Below are 24,938 nucleotides of genomic sequence, written 5' to 3'. Positions count from 1 at the left end.
CTTTTATTTATGTGGTGGAGTATGTTGATTGATTTTCTAATGTTGAACCATCCTTGCATACCTGGTATGAATCCTACTTGGTCATGGTGTATTATTTTTTTGATCTGATGCTGAATTCTATTGGCTAGAATTTTGTTAAGAATTTTTACATCTATATTCATGAGAGATATTGGTCTGTAATTTTCTTTTTTTGTTATGTCTTTGCCTGGTTTTGGTATCAGCGTTATGCTGGCTTCACAGAATGAATTTGGAAGTGTTGCTTCCCCTTCTATGCTCTGAAATAACAGCAACTATTTCTTGAACACTTGTTGAATACTGAATGCTTTACCTACATTTACCACCAGACTAACTATATGTTCCATGGAAGTAAAGATCACTTTTTTTTTTTTTTTAACTAAGGTTATAGCTTATCACAGTACCTGGCACAGAGAAGCAACTAAGTGAATATCTTTGGTTGTTGTATAATTACATTGATTATTAAATGATTTTAGCCCTATAATAAACATTCCTTCAAATGAGGAAACTAAGGCTTAGAAATTCTAAGCAATTTGCCCCAAGTCAAATAGATAGTTAAAGGCCTACTTGGTAAGCAAAGTCAGATTTTATACCTCACCTACCAAGAGTGTAAAAATCACTGTTATAACACAACTTTCCTGCTCAGAAAATCTTCAAAGTCTCCCCACTCCTAAAGAATAAAATTAAAATTCCTTATCATAGCATTGCAATCCTTCCTCAATCTGGACTCAGATCAGCCCTTCAACTCATCAGTTTCAGAACCCGCAACACTCCCTTAACCCCGATCGTGCTAGGTTACTCATTAAACGAATAATTTTGTGAATAAGAATCAGCACAAAGCTGGTTCCCAGGAGGCAGAGGTCAAGTATATCTCTGCTTTCCAACTTCTCCATTGTCTGACACCAGCCACTCCCTCCCTCACAGCATTTTCTCTATTTCTCTGCCAAGTTCAGTAATTTGCTGCAGCAACACACAGAACTCACAGACTATTCTTATGGTTATGTGGTTTATTAGGGTGAAGGATACAACTCAGAAGTAATAGGATAGGATAGAACTCAGAAGTAACTCAGGAGCAACATGAAGAGGTACTTGGGTGAGTTTGGAAAGGTCCCCGAAGCAGAGGGCATGTCCTTCCCCAGGAAGCTCTCCTTCCAGGATTTTCTCCCTCAGGAAGCTTCACTGAGTGTTAGTGTTTAGGACTTTTATCATCCTGCCCACGCTCTCATTATTGGTTACCAGGTGGGCTCCCACACCAACTCGTACTCATTAATACAAGTCCTTAGATGTGGCTAATGTAGCCCAGCTACTCAAAGGGTTATTTCACAAAGGCCAAGGACAAAGGTCAAACTACTTGAGGTAAAGTAACTCTTAACCCCACACTCATACACTTGAATATTGGTCCAGGCTCATCCTTTGTTCATACCCTTCCCTACATATGTTTAAATGCTTGTCATCCCCCTAAATCATCTTCTCAAGGAAGCCTTTCCCTGTTTACCCTAGCAGTATTGATTCCTTTCTACAGGGGACAGCCAAATCTGATTCATCAGTGTATGCCCAGCACCAGCATAGGCACAGAGCAGGTGCTCGGTAAATATTGTTTAAATGAATTGATAGCCTTCCCCAGTTGTCACTTAGGAACTAGAAGCTGTCTTTAGCTGGAGGTGATCATTCCTCTCATTCCTAAAATCTGCAAAAAGCTTTGATACTTTTTGTCAGTTGCCGTTCATTGCTGAAATGAATTACTGGGTTCTTAGTCCTAGAGGGCATCATGGGAAAAAGTCTGAGAGACAACCACTTGGGGGTTTGTTTTAGAACAACTGCAGTCCCAATGTCAGAAGAAATATATTAGTGAAGCTACTAAGTCTCTTAAGCAAAGTATGTTTTTCCACTGGAAAAAGATGCCTCTGTTTTGATGAAACTTGGTTTGCAGTGCTATCGTGGTATGGCCAATAACCATATTACAAAAAGTATACCAACACTTGGTTAGTTTAGATTATTAATAATCTGGTAATAATCATAATTGAATAAAAGGCATTTGCTAGCTCTCATTTTCCATTTATTTATTCACATATTCCACAGCCATTTATTCCCATCTCCTTCACTCCAGATACTATGCTATGAGCTGAGAGTATAGATATAAAAAACTCAGTAATTTTCTTCCCAGAGATCCTCACTGCCTGGTGGGGGAGACTGACCCACAGACAGGTTGTAAAAAAAAGCTGTGATGGAGGAAATCTGAATTGTGAGAACACAGAGGAAGGACACTTAGCTAGGATGAGAATTAGGAAAAGGGGGTGAAGTATAGAGAAGACTTGCTCGAGGAGACACTTCAGCTGAATCTGAAGAACCGGTAGGAGTTAGCAAAGTGATAGAGAAAATAAGTTCCAGGCAGTGGGAACAACCCTTGCAAGGGCATGGAGGAGTGAAATAGAATGACTGGTTTGGAAAACTGCAGGAAGAGGCCAGCTTGTGGAGGGTCTTGTATACCAAGCTAAAGAAAATGATCATCTCCTATAGGCAGTGGGAATCTACCAAAGAATTGTATGCAAGGATGGGGCATGGTCTTATTTGTATTTGGGGAAGAAGATTTACAGCCTAAATGCCCTAAATTGCCCCACTGTCCCAAAGAATAAACAAAATTTCAGTCCTTGTTTGAAGAACGTATTGGCTTAAGTTAGTTTTTGAAGTGACCAGTAACTTATGTCTATCTAGTCGACTGTGTGGATCATAACAAATTATGGATAACATTGTGAAGAATGGGAATTCCAGAACATTTTATTGTGCTCATGAGGAACCTGTATATAGACCAAGAGGCAGTCGTTCGAACAGAAGAATGGGATAGTGCGTGGTTTAAAGTCAGGAAAGGTGTGCGTCAGGGTTGTATCCTTTCACCATACTTGTTCGATCTGTATGCTGAGCAAATAATCTGAGAAGCTGGACTATATGAAGAAGAATGCAGCATCAGGTTTGGAGGAAGACTCATTAACAACCTATGATATGCAGATGACACAACCTTGCTTGCTGAAAGTGAAGAGGACTTGAATCACTTACTGGTGAAGATCAAAGACCACAGCCTTCAGTGTGGATTACACCTCAACATAAAGAAAACAAAAATCCTCACAACTGGACCAATAAACAACGTGATAAACAGAGAAAAGATTGAAACTGTCAAGGGTTTCATTCTACTCGGATCCACAATCAACACCCATGGAAGCAGCAGTCAAGAAATCAAAAGACACATTGCATTGGGCAAATATGCTGCAAAAGATCTCTTTAAAGTGTTAAAAAGCAAAGATGTTACCTTGAAGACTAAGGTGTGCCTGACCCAAGCCATGGTGTTTTCAGTTGCCTCATATGCATGCGAAAGCTGGACAATGAATAAGGAAGACCAAAGAAGAATTGATGGCTTTGAATTATGGTGTTGGCAAAGAATATTGAATATACCATGGACTGTCGGAAGAATGAACAGATCTGTATTGGAGAAGTACAGCCAGAATGCTCATTAGCAGCAAGGATGGCGAAACTTTGTCTCACATACTTTGGACATGTTATCAGGAGGGACCAGTCCCTGCTGAATGACAACATGCTTGGTAGAGTAGAGGATCAGCGAAAAAGAGGAAGACTCTCAATGAGATGGATTGACACCGTGGCTACAACAATGAGCTCAAGCATAATAACAATTGTGAGGATGGTGCAGGTCTAGGTTGTGTTTCATTCTGTTGCACATGGGTTGGCTATGAGTCAGTACCGAGTCGACGACACCTGACAACAACAGCATCTGGCCTCTAAGTTCCTTAAACAGGGGTGAGTCAGTGAGCTGACACGAGTAATTTTTTCCCCTCTTTTAAGCTATGGGCTCTTTAGTTATTTCTTTCACTCATTCATCTCAGGGATTCCAGTGATGTCGTAAATTACCAAAGTTTCTAATCAATCTAAGTTAATTAGTGTTCACCCGATTGTGATGAGATATTCCAACTATAAATAAATATGTTCTTTTCTTTAAGTTATTGCTTTTTTTCATTTTTGTTTATTTGCCTGCTTATATTTATATTGAAAATAACCCGTGCACCCTCTTTGAGCATTTTCATCCTTGATGATTCTTTAAGATCTAGGGTTGGGTGGGTAAAAGTATAGTCTTTAATTAAGAAGACTTCTCCTCCAATCCCTTTCTCATCCCAGTATCATCGTTAAGAATAGGCCCTGTGCCTTTAAGACCCGTATTACTTTCCCATCTCTTAGTCTATCATGTTATTTGATGACACCCATTACTGGATTGAGGCAGTCTAAAAGATAATCTTGTTTACATTTCACAGATGGGGAGACTGAGGCACGGGTAGGTGAAATAGCATGCTCAAGATTACCCAGTAATCAGGGAGAAATCAGGAGCGTAAATCCAGAGTTTCTGACTTACAAAGATAAGAACTCTAAACAATAGCTCGAACCCCAGCCTTTGCTTATATTTTAAGATAAGGGCCTCTCATTTCCCTAAGACTTGGCTTTCCAAGCCTTCAAATGAAGCTAACAATTCCTCCCTGTCTCAAACAGTGTCTTTCGGACATGCCTCAGGAATGCAGAGGCATGACATTTCATCTTGATCCTTCAGACAGATGGCATTTGAAAATTAAGCCAATGAAAGGAGGCATCAGCTGTGTCGGTCAATTTACAGAGAGTCCATCTGCCTTGGGCTCTTGGAGCTGAGGTCATTTCTTCCAAAAGAAAAAGAAAGTTTTTGGCAGATGAAAGCTCAACTGGAGAAGACAGACTTGGTTCATGCTGCCCCAACCAGATCAAGTCTCTTAGCTGGATAGAACAGACTTCTAAATGTGTCACTCATGAAATCAAATTAACCTGAAATGAGGGGTTCCCTCATTTAAGCCCTAGTCTAAACAAGCTTTTCAAAATGTGCAATGTAAACTCTATTTGGACAAGAGTGTATGCATTCATTAGGGGTGCTGAAGTTTGGCCATTCATTCATTCAGTGAATATTTGTTGGGAGTCTACTAGGTTAATACACACACACACACACACACACACACACACACACACACACACACCCCTACATATACATATGTTGTTGTTGTTGTGCCATCCAGTCAATTTTGACTCATAGTGATCCTTTATGACAGAGTAGAACTGCCCCATAGGGTTTCTTAGACTAACATTTATGGAGGTGCCCTGGTGGCACAGTGGTTAAGTGCCCAGCTGCTAACAAAAGGTTGGTGGTTCAAACCCACCAGCTGCTCTGTGCGAGAAAGATACGGCAATCTGCTTCCATAAAGATTATAGCCTTGGAAACCCTATGAAGCAGTTCTACTCTCTCCTGTAGGGTCACTGTGAACCAGAATCAACTCGATGGCAATAGTTTAGTTTGGTCTTTGGAATCTTTAAGGGAGGAGATGGACAGGTTTTTTTCTCCAGCAGAGCACTTGTGAGTTTCAACCACCAACCTTTTGGATAATAGCCTACCACTTAACCATTGCGCCACGAGGCCCCTTTACATATACATATATATACATATACGTAAACATATACACATTCACATTATGATGCATATACATATACAGTACTCCCCAGTGGAATGCATTATTATCAATGCCACTAGTTATGGTATGGCAGGTAGGGTGACAGGCTGATCATTTGACCCTGGTATTGACTGTAAATTCTTTTCACTACAAACTGCTCGGCTCCCAGCGTAAAACATTCAAGAAGCACCAAGTAAACTGATGGAATAAAAACAGGAAGGCCAATTTTGTTTTGTTGTTACTGTCTTTGTTTTTCCTGGCCACACATTTGTATTCCATTCCTCACCCTGTTCTCTTCAGTGCTTGGGGCAGTGGGACTAGAGAGGGAAAGAGAATTCCCCAGATGAAGACTGGCAGATGTAACTGAAGGGCCCCCAGGACACTAGTAGCAAGAGAAACTGAATAGCCAAGTCTAGGATGTTATTCAAAAGAGGGACTCATAATAGCTTTGTCAGCAGAATCTGAAGGGGAGAAACCAGGCATCTTATGTCTGTCTGTTCTCTCTCTCTCTAACTACGTCTCTGCCTATCAATCATCTATCTATCTATCTATCTGTCTGTCTATCTATCTATCATCTATCTGTTCATCTATCTCTTACCTCTCCTCCATCCTCAGATTTTGCTGACGTAATTAGGCAGAAATTAGTCTTTGTGAGAACTGTATTCCAGCCCCAATTTCTGCCACTCTGAAAGGTCTCTTTGTTGAGGAAATGAATTAAGTCATCTTGATAAGAGATCTTATAAGATCTTATTACAATATTACTCCACTTGTCTTCATATTGGAGGAGGAGAAAGGTGGTACCAAGAATCAGGCAATGCCGTGATCTTATCCTCAAGATATTGTATTTTCATTATTCTGGAGGTACTGTGTATAGGGGGAAGATCTCTCCACTAGGCAAGAAAAAAAAAAAAAAAAAAAACCAGGCTCCTATTTCTAGCTCTGCCACTGACTCTTTTCCATGACCTGGAAACAAACTTTTTGCCTCCTCTGGCCCTCAGCTTTCCATTAGGTAAAATGAGTAAAGAGCTGGCATTCTATACATCATCTTATGTAATCACTGCAACAACACTGAGTAAATATTATTATCTGCAATTTTTTTGGATGAGGAAAATGAAGAAAGGTTAAATTATTTTATTTAAGGCCTATATAGCCTATGGAAACCCTGGTGGCATAGTGGTTAGGAGCTACGGCTGCTAACCAGAAGGTCGGCAGCTCACATCCACCAGGTGCTCTTTGGAGACCCTATGCGGCAGTTCTGCTCTGTTCTATAGGGTCGTTGTGAGTCGGAATTGACTTGATGGCAATGGGTTTTGTTTTGTTTTTATACAGCCTACAGATGGCAGATTTAGGATTTGAATTCAGGTTTGCCTGATGCCAAAACCTGGGCTTTTTGCAATTCCTTTTAAGTCTAGATTTATGGCTGGTGACTCTTGGATTGGGCCTAAGTTTTACTATATGTAAATTGGCCACCAAGAGATTGGAGCTACTGAGAAGTGCTGAGCCTGTATTCTTTCCACGCTTGAATTGCCAGGCATGCTACCGGTCAGTAGGGTCCTCAGCTGGCTCAACCCATCATTAAATAATTGAATTATAAGGAATTGATTTATTCTGGCTCCTTTGATAGCATTTCACTATGTAAACTGTTTGCAGAAAAAAACAAAGGATTTTGGAGCTTGGAAGGGGCTCAACATTCTGCTGCCCCTGAATTCAATGACTCTTTTTTCAGATAGCATTATAGAAATCCAAGTTTTATTTCTACTTGACCTGGGCTCCTTCTAGTTGGGGGAATGTTGCTTGAAAGTGTTTCCAGTAAGTACTGATTTCACAAGCTGATTTAATTCAGCCGCATAGGGATAAATCAAACCTCTTAGAATATATTTTGTTCTCTTGACAATTATTTTAAAATGTACAAAGTACTTTTATATCCTATGAGTTTTATGGCTATCCGGTGAGGTTGTCCTGGCTGGGACTATCATTTCTGCTTTACAAAACGGAGACCAGAGGCTGAGACGTGAAGCTAGTTACACAATGTTATGCAGCTAATGTAAGGGACAGAATTCAAATTCTGGCCTTTGGCTCTAAATCCAGTGTTCTCTCCAGGGCTCCACTCCATTTTAGTATAAATAAAGGAAGGCCGTCTTATGTCAAGCACTATTCTTAGGATGACTGTACATCTTGCTTTGCCTAGGGTATTCTAATTTTCCCGGGATATGTCCTATTGCCTGGACATAATTTTTAATTGCATCACTGTCACTCTCTTAAGTGTACCAGTTTGGATGGTAAGTTATATGGTCGCTCTAAGACACTGGGTAGGGTCTGGATTTCAAGGACCTCGCAATCTTTCAGGGGAGCCGCAACCTGTAGATATAATGGCAACAACATGTGATGAGCATTTTTGAACGGAGATCTTTATAAAATAGGAGCCTACCTGGAGGGAGTATTTAGCTTTGCCTAGAAAAAAGTTGGGAAAATATCACAGAATAGCTAACATTAGAATTATTAAATGATGGGCAGGGTGGTCTCTTTCAGATGGCCACATCCAGGTTTCTCTTTGTATTATTCTGTGAAGTACCAAGAAGCACTCGTAGGTCATACCTGCTTGCAAGGCATCCTGCTAGCTCTGTGCTTCTGTGATCTTTGTCCTTGGAGCTAAGTGAGAATCATTGCAGCCAGTTGCAGCGTTAAATCATCCCAAGCAGAAACCCTTGCTGTTATCTGAATTACATGAGAGATTGATAACTCAGGTGGCCTTTAACTGACACTTATAAGGTATCTGACAAGCCCTTAGAAGCCTAGAACATTAGACCGGAAGGGCCCCTTAAAGACCCAATAGTCTAACCCCCTCCTCTACGCTGATGATTGAACCCAGAAAGAGAAAGAAACTTACCTAAAGTAACAGAACAATTTCATTGCAGAGCTGGGATGGAAGCCAGGGTCTCTTGTGTGTTTGTTTACTCATTCTGCAAAACTGAAATCCTCTTTGGAGTTGAATAAACCCTAGCTTGTTACTACGAAGTTCCGTGGTGGCAGATAATGTACCCAAAACTTAGAAATTGAAAACTTGCATTGGATCCAGCATTCACACACTGTATGAACTTGAGCAAGTTATTAAAGACATGTGGAATCTCAGTGTCCTCATCTGGAAGATTAAAATAATAATTAAAATCGTAATACGTTCTCACCGTGGTTATACTGAGGCTCACTTGTGGGCAGTGAATGTGGAAGTGTTTGGAAACTTTTAAAGCGTAGAGATAATGGACTTGACAATGCTGATGGTTTTGTTGATTCTGATTCCAAATCTGCTGCAATGATAGCTGCAGCCAAAAACCAAATACCTACTACTCTCTCCTTTTCTATGTCCCTCTCCTGCAGATGAGCCTAGCCGGTGCTATTTCCATGATGGTGACGGAGTATGTGAGGAGTTTGAACAAAAAACTAGCATTAAGGATTGTGGTGTCTACACACCCCAGGGATTCCTGGATCAGTGGGCATCCAATGCTTCAGTATCCCACCAAGACCGGCAGTGTCCAGGCTGGGTCATCATTGGCCAGCCAGCAACGTCCCAGGTAAGATCTCAGCCCATGTGTGACATTTCCTGCAGACATTCTGAAGCACTACCATATTCCTCAGGGGTGCCCACCTTGAGGGCAGTGTTATTGAAAGTGGCCAAAAGTAATGCCATTTGTCAGGGATTAGACATGGAATGGTTAAGGCAGGGAACCTCGGCGTATTATGGGTAAATATTGCCCTTCTGTTTCCCTAAATACTGTAATTCATATTTGGGGGAAAGAACTCCATTTTGGATATTCCATTGGAATTCAACTGGGTAAGAACATATTCTTTTGGGGGTATTCCACTTATTTGGGGGTACCAAGTTTTGTGTTCCCTGGGCACTCTCCTGTGAGTTAATGGTAACTCTATGATTACTTTGCTGTGTGGCCTTGGACTAGTTTCCCCACCTCTCTGGGCCCCATTTTTTTCTCATCTTTAAAATAGAGGGTAGTTGAGCTTGATGATTTCCAAGGGCTTTCCCAACTCTAAGAAGCTGCGACTCATTCTTTAGTCCCCTAATGTACTATTTATGTTCCTTGGTTTTTCCCCAGAGGTCTGTCAGCTTAGTTGAGGGAGCTAGAGTGTTGGGGCCACCAGAGCTCATGCGATTCTAAGGATGGCCCTGCTGTCCCCAGAGCCGTCTTTCCAATTATACTGCTGAGCAAGCACCTGCCTTCTTCCGAGACTCCCATTTCCCAGAGACACGACTCAGTGCTTCCAACTGCCTGGCCCAGTGGCCATTTCTGAGGCCAGCCTGTGTCCTGGCCTTACAGATGAGCCATTATTGTCAGCCATTCCTCTCAAATATTACTTCCCTGATTTGGAGTCAGCAGGATAGTCTTGGTTTTTAGTAAAAAAGAGATTTGTTCTTCTGGAGCCTAGTGAAGAATCACTGGGTAAGGTACAAGGTAGGTCCCTCTCATTTATTAACAATAGTGTTTATTTGATCATTGTGTTCATTTGTCTATTTGCTTATGTTTACATTTATTAGTTCCTTTATTTATTCATATGCATTTGCTTCTGACAGCCCTGAGAAGAATAGAAAGAAACAAGAACATAATGTTCCCTGATGCTTCTAATGCCATTCTGATGAATGAATGGATGACTAAAGTTCATCCTCCCCCATCCTACCACTGTACTTAATACTCTCATCTGTGGTTGCAGTCATCACACTAAACTCTAATGATCTGTCTCTGTGTCTGACTCCACTATTGGGCTGCTAGTTCTTTGAAAACAGATTTGGGTTTTATTCATCTTGGTCCGCTCATCTTCAAGCACAGGAACTATTAGGTGCTTGGGAAATGTGTGCTTAGTTGACCGTAGATAGACAACACACATACACAGATGCACACACACACCACACACACACACACACACACACACACACACACACACATGGCTAGAGGTGAATGAACAACACTGAGTGAAAATGCTGAAGAACCACTTCTCCATCACCTGGAATGTCTTGCTTCAGAAACAACAGAGCAGGCCAGCAATGGAATCAAGAATTCCAATTTCAACACTCGCCTCCAGTTCCTAGGACTGTTTCTTAAAAAGTCATTCAAACAAGGGAATCATTAATAAACTCAGCATCTCACATGAACAAGAGTTGAGGTAGCAGTGGGCTTAAAAGAATCACCCAAAGGTTATTGCGACTGATGTGAGAAAAGGAGAGAAATAATTTTCCAGTGTTAGCACTTGAAAAAAGACTTCATGGGGCAATTATTCCAATCCTGTAAGGAGGAGACTGTCAGGAATTACGGGTGATTATCTCTTCCTAAACAAAAATCCAATTAAAAAAAAATCATTATAAAAACTAGCCCTTCGATCTACAAAGAGGAGATGAGGAAACAAAATCATCCTATTGAATTATTCATTGTAGGCAATTTTATTTTAATGAAATCGACTAGGTTCCATTACTCTGGGCTTGGACATAATCTTTGTTACAAGGAGACTTCAGCTGTAACTAAATTTGCCATAATGAGATCAGCTCACAGGAGAATACAGGGTCAGGGGAGGGGAGATGTGTACAGGCTGGGTGCAGGACCAGGCGGAGGGTGGCCCGGAGGGCGGCAGAACAAAAGTCTCTTGAATTCCTCATCTGAAATGCCTAGAAGTCATCTATGCCACCACCACCGCATGCATATGCATGCGCGCGCGCACGCACGCACACACACACACACACACGTGCACACTCACACACACATAGAGTCTGCATAATTTTGAGTAAAGGCTTTTCCTGAAGTGGAAATATAGCTCCCTTCCAACAGCAGAGGAGGAAGTGTGACTGTGGACTTCATTACCTTGTACAGTGATTAGAGGAGGTTGGTGGTTAATTTTCACCCTGTCAGGGCCTCCAGTGAAGATGTTGATGACTGGAGAAGAGGTGCTGGGAGGCTCTTAGAAGTTAGGCTTAGCAATAAGGTAGGAAGATGTGTCACGTGCCTTTCCACGTTCCCCCAAGACCAATCGTACTCTCCTCTCCTTCCTTTCCTCCCTCAGAAATGGTTTGGTTTAAGTACTTGCAAAGATCTGGTCTTGTTCTTATTTTGTCTCCCTGTTTTGCATTTCTCTAGTGCTTTACATCAAAGGCTGCCAAAAGAGATGTAGATATTTCCTTCATCCCAGCCCCACCCCCAGAATTTCTACCAAAGTCCATTTCCTCTTATCCAAATAGGCATCTCCTTCCTTCTATAATGGCCCAAGCAGGAAACAGAAATACTAAGAGACTCTCTGGAATGTACAGTACTCTCCTAGGGATCGCAGCCCTTCAGTCAACCAACCAATTTATTTGGTTAATCTTTTGGGAATAAAACGTAGACTAAGCATTTCCAGGGCCAAAGTAAAGAAAACCTTTCTAAGAATAACTTTCTGCCATGGAATGGAGTGCCTACACTGTGATATAGTAAACTCCTCATCATAGAAGGCATTCAGTCTGAGCTGCTGATGGAATATAGGAGATTACTGCATCAGAAGCCAGGTGAGACCTAGGCATCTCCACTTCTTTCATAATTGATTCTCTGATTTTTTATTTCCATTATTGGGTTTATCACTTCTTTGGCATTTCACTTTGAGTTGTTATTATCTGTTCCTTGGCACTGCCATATTACTTTTACCTCTATTAAAATACAAATCATATTTTGTCTTAGATTACAACACTTTATGTGTTAATTCATTTATTCACTGGATCAACCAAAGAGAATATGTTTGAGTCCTACGCTGAGGGACTGTGAGGAGATAGAGAGCATGGGTGTTAGCAGGATGAGGTAGGAATCATGCTTATCTGGCTTTGCCCTCTTAGCTTCTTTTCTTATTTGGGAACCTTGAGCAAGTTCTTCCTCTGAGAACCTCAATTTTCCCTTTTGGAAAGTGGGAATGATAGCATCTACCTTGTGGAGATTAAGGTGTGAAAGCACAGAAATACTTAGCACTGGATTTTTTCACTGGGTCATGTAAATGTTAATGCCCTCCTTCATTCATGTCAGGCCCCCATGCCTCCCCACTTCAGAGATGGCCACAGTGACCCACAGGAGCTCAGGCAACATTTGGTTGAGTTTAATAGTGTTGTGTTATCAAGTGTCTCCTGACTACTCAGAACTGTACCAAGCATTTTGAGAAATGTCAAGGAAGAGCCAGTCCTTTTGCAGTTCTCAGAGAGTTTACAATTGCATTAAAGAGGTATGTCCAACTGAAAATAGTACCCGAAGATCCAAGAGTGAGAGATTCAGAGGAAATTTCCTTGAGTAAGAAACCACACTGCCATCAGCTTACTCAGCCAGCAGGGATGAGAGCCAGCATGTAGGGATGGAAAAATCCTTTGCCCACTTTTAGAAGGTGTTGGACAAATTATAAAATGAAACATTTACCAAGTGAACCCAGGCTCTGTGCCAAATTCCTTGTATCCTCCTAATGCTACTACTAAATAGGTATCAATGTTCTTACTTTACCGATGGAGATGTGAAGGCTTAGAGAGCAGAGTGACTTGCTCCAGGGCTTACAGTTGTAAGGGGCAGAACCAGGATGCAGGCCACTGTGCTCCTAATAAGAACTCGGTATGGGGTGAGGCAACTTACACTTGCTTCAATGGCTAACACGTGAGAGCAAGCTAGGAGAGCTGATGTCTTTTGGATCTTTTCATGTGTGGCATGTATTTAAGGAACATCACGGAAGTGGCTAAACCCCTCGCCAATACTCCACATATTGTCCCCATGGTTTCTGCCATGCCACCTAGAATTCCACCTTTAGGCACTATTCTTTTAAATTAAGCATTACTCTCTGCAGAGAGTCTTCTCAAATATGTATGTGGAAGTATGGGAGAAACACAGGAAATGTTTTCAGTTGCCAACCCCTGAATAAAAAAAAAATCTTAGCTTTTTGGGAGGGTAGAAATTCCTAATTATTTCTCTGGTATGAGCCTGTGGTCTGAGAAAAAAAGGAAGAAAGCACAAATAGAATAATTGTAGATGGAAGAGGAAACTGCTCAATTTACAGTTTTGTCACAAGCCATGCGCTATACGCAGGAAACCTTGAAAAGTCAGTAATAGAAGAACTGCAGGATGTGTGCGTTCCTTTCTGGCCGCCATGTTCAAGCCTGGAAAGCAAGAACCGTTCATTGGTATCTTCTTCATCCTTGTGTCCAGAGCAAAGGCCCAGATACCAACTGGATTCTCTGGATGCAAGGATAAGAAATCTTTCCACAGGCATTTACGATGCAGTGTAGAAAGTGTTAAGATCAGGAAACTCTGAGGAGGGTCAGAAAATATTTCCTGTGGAAGGGATTGTTAAGGTGTGACTAGAAAGATAAAATAGGGAACAGCAGACAATAAGGGTGAATAGGAAGAGCATGTCAAAGACAGAGTAGCAGAAGTAAAGGAGAGAGAGACAAACAGGCAGACAAAGAATATGAATGACAAATCCTAAAAACAAAAAAAAATTTTTTTAAGGCCAATAAGAAATAAAGGCGAAGGAAGACAAAAGGAGTTGATGTGTTCAAACTGTGGTGTTGTCAAAGACTATTGAATATTCTGTGGGCTGTCAAAAGAATGAAAAAACTAGTCTCAGAAGAAATGCAACCAGAATGGTCCTTAGAAGCAAGAACCATTGAGAAAGTTCGACTTTCTTACTTTGGACACATCATCAGGAAAGACCATTCCCTAGAAAAGGGCATCGTGTTTAGTAAAGTAAAGTGTGATTGAAACAAGTGAAAACCACAATGAGATGGTTTGACCCAATAGCTGCTACAATGGACTCAATCATGCCAACAACCATGAAGACGGCGTAGGACCAGTAATGTTTCCTTCTATTATATATAAGGTCACCACGAGTGGGAGCCAACTCAATGGCCGCTAACAAATCAACAGAAATAAGCTAGGAAACGTAGGAGGGGACATGCTGTAGAAGTTTGGAATTTAGACTTTATCCTAAGGGCTATGGAGAGCTTGTCAACAGTTTTAAATAGGAATGGGGCTCTGGTGGAGCTGGCGGTAACAGGGCTAGGTGTTCATATTAGGTGTTCATGTTAGGTAGAAGAGTGACATCTATTAAATACCTCCTGTATACCAGACCCTGTCTAGGGGTTTGAAGCATGTTATTGTCCATATATTTCACAGCAACCCCACAGGGAAGTTGTAATCCTTCCCTTTCCAGATGAAACTGAGTCTCAGGAAGATGAACTGTCTCGCCTCTGCTACTCTTCTTTCTTGCTATCACCAGGCTACTGGTATTACATTAAAACAGCCTCACTTGGAAATTTTGCACTGAGAAGCAATTCCCCAATGCTATTTAAATGATGTCATTTGCAGAGAACAGAGCGAAACCTTGGTTCAGTACCCAGCAGCGGTCACTTCTAAGGGCTCTCCCTTTCCTGTCTGTCCTGCCTGCCATTGCCTCCTTCACCAAAGCATTCGACTCTTCTTGCTAGTGCAATGGGACAGCATCTGCCGATGGTGGTGAAAGGAGCAGAGAGAAAGGGAACACGATGAAATGTCAGAGAAGATTCCAAACAGTTTTCCCAAATACCCAAGGGATCTGCTTTCTCCTGGTGGTTTCTGAATAATTTTTCAAGAGCACATGTGCAAGTCATCTAAGGAGACAGAACAGAAAGTACCATGGTCTATTACTGCCTGTCCCATTATTGTGGGTCACCCAAAAATCCCACCAGAAGAGCAAAAAAACACTTCCTGGATTGGAAAGGAGCCCCCTGAACTGGTCGTTAAACTACCCCAAACTTGTCATGGAAACCTTGGGTTGGAAGAGACTTTAAAGCTTTCAAATGTTATAGAACCCTGGCAAAGGAATCTACCAGACTCTCGTTCCCTCTTCCCTTCCTACCTCCCTCATTCATTCTTTTAGTATTTATTTAAACCTTGGAAAAGCCAGATACTGTGATAGGACCTGGAATACGGTCTGAAATACTTCAAGTGATGTGAGTTATAAAGAAAAAAAGAGAGAGATTTAGAATCAGATCAACCTGGTTTCCAGGTCTAAGGTCCACACTTTGTGTGGCTTTAAGCAAGTCAGTTCTCGTTGCCCCCAATTTCTTTATTTGTAAAATAGGAGGGATAACATCTACATTGCAGGTGTTGTCAGTGATGAGCCAGTTGATTCAGAAATGTGGCTTTCCTTCTAGTAGTAACTGACAAACTTGAAAATAAATGTTTCCCTCTACCTGTGGAGTTTCAGCAACTGAGGGATCCAATTAGGGATAAAGGGTGTTTTTTTTTTTTATTGTTTTTTAAGGGAGCAGTCTTTTGGGCACAGAATTCTAAGCAGATAGAAACTGCGAGAGTCTCCTGGTCTTACTTCACTCAATTAAGATTTGACTTTGATTGAATAACTTCCCGGAACCTCTCAATCCCCTGTCTGTTGTAAAATGATTCTGATATTCTGACTGAAAACTAACAGAATCTTATTGTGAACCTATTATGTCCAAAAGCATCATCTTCTGGAGTAGGCTGAGGTTGAGATGAATAATGCAACCGTTGCCCTCCGTCGCTGTGTAGTCGTCCCATGGAGAAATGGAGGCATTGATATAGGTACTTCTAATGATAGGCACAGGAGCCCTGGTGGTGCAGTGGTTAAACGTTCAGCTGCTAACCAAAAGGTCAGCGGTTCAAATCCACTAGCTGCTCCTTGGAAACCCTATGGGGCAGTTCCACTCTGTCCTATAGGGTCACTGTAAGTTGAAATTGACTTGATGTTAATGGGTTTGGTTTGGTTTTTGTCTTTTTAATAATAGGAGCAGATGTTAAGCAAAGTGCTGTGATTCTTGGATAAATGGAGTTAACCTTAGATGGTGTGTACGTTGCGGGGGGGGGGGGCGGTGATTCTAAATAAAAGGGGAGGTTAGATACGAAATTGTTTTCTTTTAAGCTGGTTATTTGGGGACAATAAAAAGACTACAGGGCAGACGCATTATTTCACAGAGGTAGCATAGGTTTAAAGACTTGTTTTGAGTGCTGTTCCTTACTAACTGTGTGGTCTCTGGCAAACGACTTCACTACTCTGAGCCTCAGTTCTCCTCATCTGTGCAGTGGGTCTGCCGTCACTCTGTGGGATGGACTTGGCCATTCAAAGAGCTAACATATATAAAGTGTATAATACATTTATACCTCTGAAAGATTTGCACATCACCGCTAAATAAAGCATGTTATCCCCAAGTAAATTGAGTCTGGAGGTGGAATAAGAATTTGTGAGAGAGGAAGGCAGTGAGGGGCAAGCCTAGCATTTGTAGGCACACAACAAACATGTACTGATGACCAGGGAAGGTGCCACACGGAGGGCCTGATTTGAACAGCGAGTCTTCATTTCTTGCTTGCCAATTGACTCTTGACTTGAAGCCCAAAAACCAGCAAGGCTTTGTGGTTTGGTGCAGCTTCCCCTGGTTCTTTGTGGAGAGCAGGTGTGGCCCTGCCAACCCACTTCACGGCCCATCGAGGAAAACTCCTTGGCTTTTGTCTTCCCCTTCCCCTAAGCCTGGACCATCCCCATCTCATTGTCTTTACTCTCCACTCCCTCTTTTCGTAACTCCCTTAGCTTCAGTATGGGACACCTTCCTTCCATCCCTGCCATTCACTCAGGTTCCCTTAAGCCTCTTCTTCATTCCTGTCTTTCATTTTCCTTTTTATTATTGTTGTTGTTTTAAGTGGGGGCACCGGCGTTCAGCCAGCATGGCCTTTGCTGTGTAATTTAGTTTCATGTTCTGTACCCAAGAAACATGCGAAAAATGTAAACAGCGCTCACGCTCCGAAGCTGTAATGCACTTGGGAGGCAAGAGCCAGTCGAGCTTGCTGAGCCTGCTCACTGCTCCAGCGGTATTGAATTCTGTCCCCAAAACCGCATGCTCATTTCTCTAAGTCTGAAAGTAAACTTTCTCAAGCCAGGTCCAAAGGACGGGGTTTCGAGGGGAGTTGGAGTTTGGCTGTGCGCAGGATTTTGTTTTTGTTTGTTGTTTGTGTTTGCTTTTCCGGCCCCTGCCCCCATTCTGTATCCACCACTCTTATGTTTTAAATTAACCTGGTATATTATCTGTTGAATCAGACTAAAAAGAACCTTTTACCCCTTCTTCCACTCCAGCCATGGCTTTCTGAAAACTCCCCTAATTCTGCAGCCAGACCCAAGCACCAGGAGGTCCTGGATGCATTTGTGCATGTTCGTTTTCCAGGGAGACATGTACTCAGAGAGGCGCATGAGAGGCGCCCCTGCTTAGATGCATGCTTCTGTGCCAGGGCAGTCCACAGAGGCTTCCCTAGGGCTTCTGCCCATCCCAGGACCCTTTCCCAAACTAGACCCATATGTGCATCTGGTGGAAGGGAACACTTGGCTGATGTCTGCCTTGCTCTCCATCCTGGGAGAGAGAGGCCCCTGGGGGCAGCATGGGTTTGGGGGACATCTGGCCTGCTGCAGGATACTGCTTTCAGGACTGTGGATGCCATTTGGCGATGCCCATGTCTGCAGTGCAACCCCTGGCAGCAACGGGTCCAGGAAGGGATTATTAATTCAGTGCAATGCCAGGAAGGAGATACACTGGCATGCCTGGGAGCTATGGTTAGGAGTTTACATTCCAGAGGAGAGGCAGAATCATGGCCATGTCAACAGCCCAGGCTCCAGACCAGCTCTGTCCATTAGAACTTTCTGGGATGATGGAAATCTTCTTGTCTGCACTGCCCTATATATTAGTATATTAGCGTCCAGTCATGTGCTACTGTTGAGCACTTGAAATATGGCTAGTGCAACTGAGGAACTGAATTTTTAATTTTAATTACTTTAAATTTAAATAGCCACATGGAAACAGTGGGCTACCCTATTGAACAGCACAGGTCTAGAGTATATCACATCTCAGTGCTGCTCCTGACCGTGAGATCCTGGGCAAATCACTCAGACAAGGCCTCAGTCTCCTTGTCTGTAAAACAGGAAACTCAAGTGGTGATTGTGAGGATTCAGTATGATAGCACCCATAAAGCACTTGAAACAGTGTTTGGCATATAGTAAGTTATAACTAAATTCATTCAATTCAGTTATTGCATTAAATCCTTATAATCATTAAGTTATTGCATTAAATCCTTGTGTAGGAATTGTATCCGAGTTTCACAAAATAAGGAAGTTTCACAGTCCCCCCCCCCCCGCACAACTTGAGGGGAACCAGGAGTAAATCCAACTCTGTCTAGCTCCACTATACCACAGCATCTCTCCCGAGAACTGATTTTCAACAGCATTTCTCTCTTTCCCAGAGTGAGATTATGACATACTAATCTTTTGCCAATACATTGTCTTAAATCTTTTAAGCCTGCGTAAATCCTTCTTGACGAATTTTTACCTTTGGAGTACGTTTTCCATAATTCACAAGAAATATTGGTCTCAATGATCTGTCACCTGTCAAGCTTCCAATTCTTGTTTCCCATTGCCTGTAAAACCCAAAGCCATGGAAGGCAAGCCTTCCCATGATTTGGAACCAGCCTTTCTTTACAGCCTGTTGCTCAACATGCACATTCCAGGCACAGTGTGCCTCCTTGCTATCCCCAGCCATGCCTGGCGCTTCCATTTCTCCTGCTCAGAAACACCTCCATTCACTCCTCCACCTCTTTAAGGCTTAACTATCCTTCATGGTCTAGCTCAAGTGGTGCCCCTTGTGTACAGCCTCCTCTGACCACTGCAGCCCACAAGGAGTCCTTACCCTTCTGATCTTACGTAGCACTTCTGGAATCGTCCAGTGGCCCTCAGCACAGGCTACCTTTTATTTTGCATTTGCCAATATCCACAGCTTCCCGTTCCAAGTAGACTGATAGAAGCATAAGGTTTTGAGCTCCATCTTCGACCTGTAGGTGTTTCCAGTGCCTAGCACAGAGTCTGCTACGCGAGAATACTCAGAAAACGATTATAGATTCTTTGAATGGTGCTGTTGGAAACAATATCTGCTGAGTGATGTCTCATTTATGATTGGATTCCATTTACAAATCCATGTCTATAAGTGATTTCCTTCATGTTGCCAGGTTATATTCCCATGCTAATACAATACATGACCAGAGTGGGCAGGGCCTTCTGAAATCCCCTGGTCCATTCCTCACATTACAAATGTGGCAATGGCTTTGCATGAGAAGAAGAGGTCCGGGAAGACCATCCTGAGCCCAACCCCATGTTCTTACTGCTCTCTAAGTCTCCATGACCTCCACCTCCAGAATGTTAGCTCCACGAGGACAAGGGGTTCTCTTTTTTTTTTTTTAGACTAAATTCAGTTATAATTCACCAGACTTGAAAAAAGGCTTCCTCAAATTTCAGAAGTAGATTTTTAAACCAAACTGCATTTTGAAATTACCAGAGAAATCAATTATCTACTCATGTTAGGCAGAGTAAATATCTTTATACAATAACGTGCCTTTAATTTTTAAAAAATATTTTATTATGTTCTAGGTGAAAGTTGACACAGCAAATTAGGTTCCATTTAACAATTTTTATACAGATTGTTCCTTGACATTGATTACAGTTTTCAAAATGTGTCAGCATTCTCATTATTTCCATTCTGTTTGTTCTGTTTCTATTGATCTTGCTTCCCTCCGCCTTCTTGCCTTCTCATCTTTGCTTTTGGGTGAATGTTGACTATTTGGTCTCATGTAGTCGATTGTTTAACGGAGCACATTACTCATGGGTGATACTGTTTATTTTATAAGCCAATCTATTATTTGGCTGAAAGGTGACCTCCAGGAGTAACTGCAGTGCCAATTTCAAAGGGTATCTTAGGGCGATAGTCTCAGGGTTCCTCTGGTCTCTATCAATCCGGTAGGTCTGGCCTTTTTTTAGGAATTAGAATTTTATTCTACATTTTCCTTCCATTCTGTCTGGAACCTTCTACTGTGTCATATGAGTGGTTCTTTGTGGTAGTTGTTTTTATTTGTTCACTCCTGAATTCTAGTACCAAGAACAGGACCCAGCACATAGCAGGCATGTGATAAATACTTGTGAATAAACCCGTACATCACTCTGCTGACAGCTTTGCCCAGATGGTAGGAAACAGATTCTGGAAGCTGGGCCCCAGGATAAAGGCTCTATCTCTTTTCCTCCTATTATTCTGGAAAAGATTGGGGTCTCAGTAATGTCTCTCTGACCAGGTTCCTACCGAGACTGATAGAAACACAAAGAGCTTCTTTTCTGTCTTGAGATTGTGTTAACTCTCAGAGACGCCTCCCAGTGAGAAGTCCAGCACAGGAGGATATGAAGGAGTAAGAGAAAGAAAGAGGGGGGAAGCATAGGTAGAGGGGAAAGGGATGAAGCAATGTAGAATTAAGGGAAAAAGGAAAGGGAGTGACTAAACAATAACAATAAATAACAGCAATAGCAATGACATAATACTACTGGTAATAATTGAAAATAATGGTAAGAATAATGTGAATAGCCTGCATATCAGGGCAATTACTCTATGCCAGGCACTCTGTGCAGAGTTGCACACTGTTTTAGCACATTTAAACCTGCCAACTACCCTATGAGGTAACTACCGTAACTTTCGCTTGTTTACAGACAAGTAAATTAAACCTCACAAAGATTAAGTAACTTATCCAAGTTACTATGGTTGGCCCAGGGGTGTGGTGGGGCAGTCTAGAATGTGAACCCAGGATTGTCTAGTTCCAGGAAGGAAAGAGGAGGGTGGGATGAAGGAGAATGATGTGAATTGAATGTTTTTAGTGTGTACGGCTGTGTCTAAACACTTGGATATGCAAGGAGTCTTTTAATTCTCACGGTAATCCTACAAAGTAGGTATCCTTATCCCATTTTGCGATGGAGAAATTTAGGCTTGGTGAAGGGTTCAAGGTCACGCTGTGTTGGTAAATGGCAGAAGATAAGAGACAACCCACCTCCCTTTGACTTTAAAGCCCGTGTGACTTCCACTGCTCACTGGAGGGTCTAGAAAAATGGCAGGTATAGGGATTGTTGAGGAGTTCACATTGTGGATCACAAATCACGTCACAGTTGTTCACAGGGACCACTGCTCAGAACAGCTGCTTCAACACCCTACTTTTGTGCAGATGTGTGCTGCCTTGGGCCAAGTCTGCTGCTGGGGGAAAGCATCACTCTGGAAGGTCCCGGTCCCTCAAAGGAATTTGCTGATGAGTGATGGACACATAAGCCAGCAGCTTCCATTGAACATCTGGTGGGCAAAGTCTTCCATTTGCACACCATGATCCCTATTCCAACCTCTGGAATCTGGAAAGGCAGACCAAAGAGAAATGTCACCCGTATCCTTAAGAACAGGAGCACTTGTTTGAGCTGGAAGATCAACAGGACACCCAACCTTGTTAAAACCATGAGCAATTCATGGCCTCATGAGCCTTACGTATGTCAGTGCACTTCATCCTTTGGAGCCTCCTCCTGGAGAAACCAAGCTTGAGGCAGCCCTGGCTGCCAGTCAATCATGCAGTAGCTTCCGGGCCTTACTCACCAAGGCCAGGGCGTCACTGACAGCAGAACCTAGGGAGTATGCCCTCCATGATGGTCTTGGCATCTAGTTGGCGGGGGGAGGCTCCCTGCAGGTCATGTGACTGGCACTTACTCTTGGACACAACTCGGAATACACAGCTCCTAATTAGGAAGGCTGCAGAACAGAAGGAAGGGGAGAGAGAAGAACAACAAAAAAGGAAAAAAAAAAAAAAACCTGGAAACTCCTAGTTTTGTGAACATGAGAAACTTTTGTTATTTCAACACACAGATGTTTTTAAGTGAAAAATCACTTCTCTAACCTTTCTCGAATAGGCCAGTGTGGTCAAGACTGCCATTAGCCACTGCTCAACTATTCCTAACCCAGGGTTTCGGTGACTAGGCACTGAGCTTAGATGTGGTCACCTCATTCCTGTTTAACCCATAAATATCCAGAGGCTCCCAGAGAATGGCCAAGAAGAGGTCTAGAGGCTTCTTAAAACCTTTTCCTTCTGTCCAAGTGGTTCTGAGCTAAATGATGGAGATTTGTATTTCAGTGCTTTGCTCCAGAGTTGACTGTGTTTCTCAATTCTACTCTAGATCCAGTAGTGAGAGCATTTTTGATTAAAGCTAACTGGATTTGTGTCCTCAGTCTTTGGACTCTAAATCTAGAAGAGGCAGTGTTTGGGTGTTGGGATTTAGAACAGGCAGCATTGCCATGTCCTGTTCTAGAATTATGATGCCTTGGTGTTCTGTTCTAGAACTGGTGCTCAACATACTGCTCTGTAACTGGCAATGCCTCTAGACTCTGAAATAAAATTTACAATGTTTCATGATACTTATCTGGGAGTGGCAATGGCTCAGTATTTTTATCTAATGCTAGAAGTAGCTCTGTGTTCCAGTCTAGAGTTGAGTAAATATCCTAGTTGAAGTTAACAATGCCCTCTTGATGTGATCCAGAGTTTACACAGCTTTTATATCCTGATCTAGAATTCATGAAATTTTATTAGCTTGTTTCAGTGCAAATTTAATACAAGAGATTTGGAAACACAGAAAGCAAGTGACGTGCTTAAAAACAAACAAAAAAACCTTAGTTCTCAGAACTGTTTTCAGCAAGGTTCAGCATCCCGAACTTTATCCTTCATGCTTCTGCTGTTGACATCATCTGGGAAACGGGGTTTGTCATGACTCCGCTGTGGCCCAGGTTTTCCCCTTCTCTGGCCTTTTCTTCTCCAGCCCTTCCTCTACAGAGCCCACTTGAAGTTAAGATTCTGCATTTCAGACCTGGCCCTCAGGCATAGATTGCCTCCATCGCTTCCTTCTGCATGCCCCCCCTCAGCCTGTGCGTGCCTCGAACACAGAACTTACCACTTTGTCCTGAGTCTTTGCTTACTTTATTGTTCATCCTCTTGCCCCCTGGAACTGGGAGCTATTTAGGAGAAGGGATTTTATTATTATTGCTTTTTTCTCTGGGACCCGTTTCCCTCATGTAGACCATGGAAATAAGGAACGTAATACATAAGAAGTACTAAGTAAATGTGTATTGAATGAATGAATGAACGAGTGTATGCATGAGGAAAAAATATAAGAGAAAATATGAACTTTGACTGGAAGAAAAGCTGATTCTTCTAAAAGAAAATAGACCTCTGGAAGCTCCCAAACCTCTGCCTCTCACCCCTTAAGAATTTCAAGAAGGCCCCGCATCCCACTCTTAACACAGTCAGCATCTTACTCCTAGAGGAGGCACATGTGCCATTAAGTCACCCACGGACCATCTGGCTGGGGATCCCGTGCTCCTCCTCCGCTACGGGGGATTACGTAAGCTGGACAGCAGCCTCCAGATGTTAGCAGTTTCTGCTCATTTTTTTCCCTCCCTTTTCAACAACAATAATAATAATTAAAACAAACACAGGCCTCATGCCCCACCCGCACCCCAGAAATTACAAACAGTTGGGCCCAGATGTCCTGCACGTACGAGGTCTGCTTGTCGTCTCCAAGCTGAGCCACCGACCCTCAGCAAGGCCTGCCCTGCACAGAGCTGGACAGCCACACAGGATGCCCTGGATTTGGGCCACCAGAGCCAGAAGGGGAAATGGCCATGTTATGTGAAGTCCCTATGCTAGAGTTTCCCTCTCCCTGGCCCCCACTCCCAAAGCCTTGGCCTCCAACTTAAATGGATGTCTTTCGGAGGACTAGGTGGCTTAAGAGATTAGTAATGAGATCCCAAGTCTTTCAGTGCTGGGTCAGGAGTTCAGAGGCGGGCCTGGGTGACTAGTGAATGGCATAATTACGGAGATGGGGAGCAGGCCTGCGGAGGGCCCGTGTGAAATGAGCCCTAGCTAGGCCTTTAAAGGGAGCAGTTGTCAACAGCACAAAAGCCGACCGCCACATCCGACACTAATCACTCTCCCTTGTTAGAGGATTTACTAGCTCAAGGAGCCTGGCCACTCCCCACCCCCTTTGCCTCCTTAAAGCAGTTGTCTGGGGTTCAAGGCATAGGCTCAGCCTGATGCCTGGCGCTGTTGTCTGTAAAATGGGGAGATAGTGCCTACCCTGCAGAGTGGAGTTGCAAGAACTACCATTTCATACAATGTCAGTTGATGACCAATGTCATTATTTTAATTATTACTACCACTGCTATGGTGATTATTACTTCTTCTCCTTTGGCCTCAGTTTCCACATCTAAAAATGGGGACAAGAGTCTTCCCTTCATAATGACCTAAGGATGGAGTTAATGGAGGTAAAAGTATCTGGATGTCTATCATCATCCCATTCTGACCACCATCCTCAGTATGATCCTCATTTACACTGTGTGGGCCTTATTTTCCTCATCTGTAGAATGGATTAGGAATAGAAGGTAGGTTCTGGAATGACACAGACCAGGTGCAGACCTAGACTTGGCCACTTCTGAGGGGCATGGCCTTGGCAGGCTATTATCCCTTCTGAACT

The 24,938-nt window shown here is 42.6% G+C and overlaps 1 protein-coding gene across 1 annotated transcript in view; it reads left to right on the top strand.

The window, feature by feature from the left end:
- The window catches only part of PAPPA (pappalysin 1), a 263,538-nt gene that overhangs the window by 159,721 nt on the left and 78,879 nt on the right, over window positions 1-24,938 (top strand). Inside the window, exon 10 of the mRNA XM_004372342.3 lies at window positions 8,910-9,103. Within this exon, the coding sequence (XP_004372399.2) occupies window positions 8,910-9,103 (194 nt within the window). The remainder of the gene's footprint in view (window positions 1-8,909; window positions 9,104-24,938) is intronic.

This window comes from Trichechus manatus, unplaced genomic scaffold (assembly GCF_000243295.1).
Source record: "Trichechus manatus latirostris isolate Lorelei unplaced genomic scaffold, TriManLat1.0 scaffold00016, whole genome shotgun sequence".
NCBI lineage: Eukaryota > Metazoa > Chordata > Mammalia > Sirenia > Trichechidae > Trichechus > Trichechus manatus.
This window is presented reverse-complemented; position numbering and strand designations above follow the sequence as displayed.